The 4,449-nt window shown below is 42.7% G+C and overlaps 1 protein-coding gene across 1 annotated transcript in view; it reads left to right on the forward strand.

Annotated features, from left to right (window-relative positions):
• Positions 1-1,297: 1,297 nt before the first annotated feature.
• The window catches only part of LOC307016304 (polypeptide N-acetylgalactosaminyltransferase 14-like), a gene marked incomplete at its 5' end in the record, with an annotated part of 44,021 nt that continues 40,869 nt past the window's right edge, over positions 1,298-4,449 (forward strand). Inside the window, 2 exons of the mRNA XM_079645344.1 lie at positions 1,298-1,384; positions 4,016-4,103. Coding sequence (XP_079501470.1) covers positions 1,298-1,384; positions 4,016-4,103 — 175 coding nt within the window. The remainder of the gene's footprint in view (positions 1,385-4,015; positions 4,104-4,449) is intronic.

Below are 4,449 nucleotides of genomic sequence, written 5' to 3' on the forward strand. Positions count from 1 at the left end.
AGAGTGACGTTTGAGTGAACAAGGACATCCCAATGAATACCTGAGGACTGCTCTGTCCTCGCGTCACCTCCTCGTGTCTCTCGCTCGCATCTTACGGAGGCGGAGCTAAGATGCAAGGAAGGGAAGCGAGTGAGGGGAAGTAGGAGTCGAGGAGGGGTATTGGGATGAGGCTCTCGTGTCTCTCGCTCGTATCTTACGGAGGAGGAGGTAAGATACAAGGAAGGGACGCGAGTGAGGGGAAGGAGGAGTCGAGGAGGGGTATTTGGATGAGGCTACTGAGAGGGACTAGACAATACACTAGGAGGAAAACATGACAGGGAGAACCGAACAGCAAAATAAACCCAAACCTAGACATACAAAACTAAAATCGTGATATAACACAAGAATCGTGACAAATATGGCCTCTTTAATAAACAAAAAGGGAAAAGGTGAACTCGCTGCAGTCTTCAGAGCAATAACAGCCAACGTTGATTTGATTCTCAGTTTAAAGTTGGTAAGTTATATCTTTTGAATACTTCATTTGTTTACCCTAATGTTAAGCATCAGCAGCCTGACTGAGATTGTATATAAACATGTAAAGATTGTCTTAGCGAACAACAATGAGTTAGATTCAAGATATAAAAGGCTTTATCGTCAAATGAACAATAGCTACATCGTAGTTATAGCAATAAATATCCACTGAGTAACTAAATCAACAGACTTGTTACAGACTAAACTAAAAAAACAGATTGTAATCTATCTTCCACAACTTCTCTGTCAATATATACTTGTACATTTTTTAATTAAATCACATAAAAGATGCCACACAAGAAATACAAATCTAAAAGTGTTCCATGAAGACAAACTAAGAGCAGCCAAAGACAGACACTGAATGCAGATGGAAGGCTCAGATTGAAATGCTCCTTGTTGGAAGTTATAATAAACCGTAGACTTCCTAAATCATCATTATATAACCTTCTGGTCCTATACTGTATAATGTGCATGGGACGTGCATGAGGGATGATGATGCTGCAGGACGTTGGGGAGGTCAGACTTCCTCATTAAACTGTTTGCATTTCAAATCAGGTGGAAAAAGAGGAGAAATGGCTGAAATTAAGAAACTGCTCCCAAGAGATTAGAAAATAACACTCATCCAATTACAACCGTAATGTGGGGAATGCTTCACCCTGAGTGTCGTTACCGGAACAGCTATTAAAGCAGACTCAGTGCTTTGTAATGATGCGAGAGAGATGCAGTTCTCTGGCTCTGACCCTGATGCTAACGGAGCAGGACCGATCCACCTGCTCCCAAATACCACATGCAGCCGTTTGACCAAACTAATCGAGGGACGCTGTGTGATTCAGCACGGACCTCCAGGCTGTCTGCTGTTGGGTGTGGATGTGTGGTTTGTACTTTAGTCCTTGTAAAGAACAAATGATGCCAACAAATGTAATGCATAAACTTTGCCACTTCATACTTTTGGAAGGACACCCTCTTTGTTTCTGTCACACATTGGGGGTTGATGATGCTGAGAGGGGGAGGGTAAAGACAGCACAAGTAGATGGCATGAAGACGCCAGAGGATGAAGAAGAACATTTAGAGGATGAAACCCTTTTTGTTTGGTCACACAAGTGACGCTTTCACACCGCAGTACTTTTCCCACAAAGGTTCATCAGAACTTAGTTCATGAGAACTCTTTAGTTCTCATGAACTTAGTTCCGATCGCGTTCACACCGGAATAAGTCCCTGAGGGACGATTAGGCAAATGAAGCCGCTGACATCACTTCTTCTTCTTCTGCTTTGGGTTTACTGTCAGGCCGCAAACAACTTCACGGCGTATACTGCCACCCGAAGTCCCCGGCCCGAAGTCCCCGGAGTTGGGGACTGGCTTCAGTAGAAGCTGCTGGGACTCCCAGCAGCTTCTACTGAAGCCTTCCGAGTAAACCGCCAGAACGCCGACACCTCCTCATCTCCACCGCTCCCATGTTTTCTTTTGTGTTGCCATAAGTTAGTCTCTCTGCGTTTCTGCGCTTGGCTAATGCTAATGCTAATAATGCTAATGCGAGGATAATAAAATGGCGGCTTCACATTACGTTTTGGGAGTTTTACGGGGCGTGGTTTGCAATCCGCCCAGCCAATCAGAAACAGGAACCATTTTCTCCCACGTCAGGGACGGGAAAGGGGGCAAAACGGTTCTCATGAACTCATTTTAGCTCCGGCTCTTTTTGGTGTGAACGCGACATTTCGGAACTATATCGGAACTAAAGTGGGAAAAGTACTGCGGTGTGAACGCACCTATTCAGTACAGCATACACAGAGAAGTTTGACCTCGGCAATTAACCCATCCTAGTAGTGAGCATCTATTGTACAACGCCCAGGAAGAAAAGGGGGGTGGGGGAGGGGTGCCTTGCTCAAGGGCACCATGGCAGAGCCCAGGAGGTGAACTGGGCCATATGCCAGTCCAAACTCCATTCTTACGTCTGTTCGGGGACTTGAACCGACGACCCTACGATTCCCAGTTCAAGCCCCAACTGACTGAGCCACTGCTGGATGATAACTGAGTTGTATCCATAACAGTTGTCTGTATTAATGGTTTACTAAGGAGTCATATTGGCAACATATGGGCAGTGATAGGTGTCTATATTTGATATGTGCATGTACAGACTTGCATCTATTCTGTGTGCTGTTTACTGAAAGTATTATAACTGCGTGAGCTTGAGTTGTTGGACCGTTTAGTTATACCCAAAGCCACACATATGAAGCATTACTTTTGTAGAGTAATGTTGACTGTGTGCATATCATTAATAATAAGCCACTTCACTTACCCTGCAGATATGGTTGGGTCTTGTAAATAGTTATTAGTTATAAAATAGTTATTTATTATTATTATTATACAAGACATTTTATGATTTGCTTTCTCTTTTCGAGGTGACATGAGCCTACGTTTATTATAGTTTTCCAAATTAAAGGCAGAGAGATAAACAGTAGACATGAAATCCCCAATGTGTAAAACGTAACCCAATAGGACTTCTTTCTGCGGATTGATATGACCGCACATCGTCCCTTGGTCTGTTCTCGTTAGCAACGGTCATGTTATACTTGTGTTATCGCAAATTAACAACCTTTGAAATGTCCAAATGGACCAATCAGAATGTAGTATTCATCTAAGCTGTGTAATAATGTCAAAGACGGCTTTTTGAGTGATTAATATCCATGTAGGTATAGTGGCTTTCTAAGTTTAGTGTTGGTCGTGTTCAGGTTAGAAATAGGAACTCCCAAAAATATCATACCTTAAGATTTCTGGTATTTCTGCTTCTTTATTTTCCAGTTAAATCCATCAGAAACCACATCTATAGATCTATAGATCGTGTTTTCCCCTCCAACGTCCTCGAGACTTCACTCCCAGTCTTGCCTCTTTACCATTCCTATCTCAAACACCAATACAAATAAAAAAGCCAATTTGCCGATGTCCTTGTGTGCGTTCTGTATTCACAGAGTTATTTATTCGTTCTGTTGCCTCCTGATGAAGTCTCCTTTTCATTTAGAGATATATTTCAGCACTTCTTCTTCTCAAATGGCTCTACAACGTGACATTAATGCCAGGAAAGTGAATGAAAGGGAAGTGAATTAGAGGGAAGTGAGGTAGAGGTCAATCTCACCTCGCTAAATGTGCGCCGTGCATGATTGCTGCTCGACGACTGAAATTCCTTTTAATGTGGTGTTATATTGAAAGGACCTTGGAAAACATACAGTCTGCTTCTCACACACACACACACACACACACACACACACACACACACACACACACACACACACACACACACACACACACACAGACACGCTGACACACACATTTGACTGAGAAATTAATTCATTGCAATGAAATGTGATGGTCTGCCCCACGAGAACACTTCCACCTTCTCAGCCGTGTTTCTCTTTCTGTCATTCTCTGTGGTATTTTTTGCATTTTAAAATGTGGTTTGCGTGTATTTTAGTAACGTCTTTGACTCTTAAATGTGTGTTTTCTTGTGTCCAGGACCCGAGTTGTGTGGTCAGTCCAATCATCGACATCATCAACATGGACACCTTTGCCTACGTGGCGGCATCTGCTGATCTCCGTGGAGGTAAACGAAAACGTACTCTTCTCTCTAGGAAAACAGAAATAGCTCAGGGGCACCTTGAGGACAGAAACACCACGGGGTTTATTATTTATTAAGGAGCCTCTCATGATGAGTTCATGAACCTGTTCTCTCTGTCGTGAAACCAGAACACTTTGAGGTTTCGGCTGAGGGAGTAGCTTTCTCTTTGAAATATGATTCATCAGAATAAGAAATGCTTTGTTCGCCACATTTAAGATAGGGATGCCAGAAACTGACCATGATCAAAATCGAAAATCGGACAGCCCTGGCGAATAATAATCGATTATTCGACACGTCAATTATTAATACTATTATTAGTATTAGTCTATAT

This window comes from Notothenia rossii (genome assembly GCF_949606895.1).
Source record: "Notothenia rossii genome assembly, chromosome: 8".
Classification (NCBI taxonomy): Eukaryota; Metazoa; Chordata; class Actinopteri; order Perciformes; family Nototheniidae; genus Notothenia; species Notothenia rossii.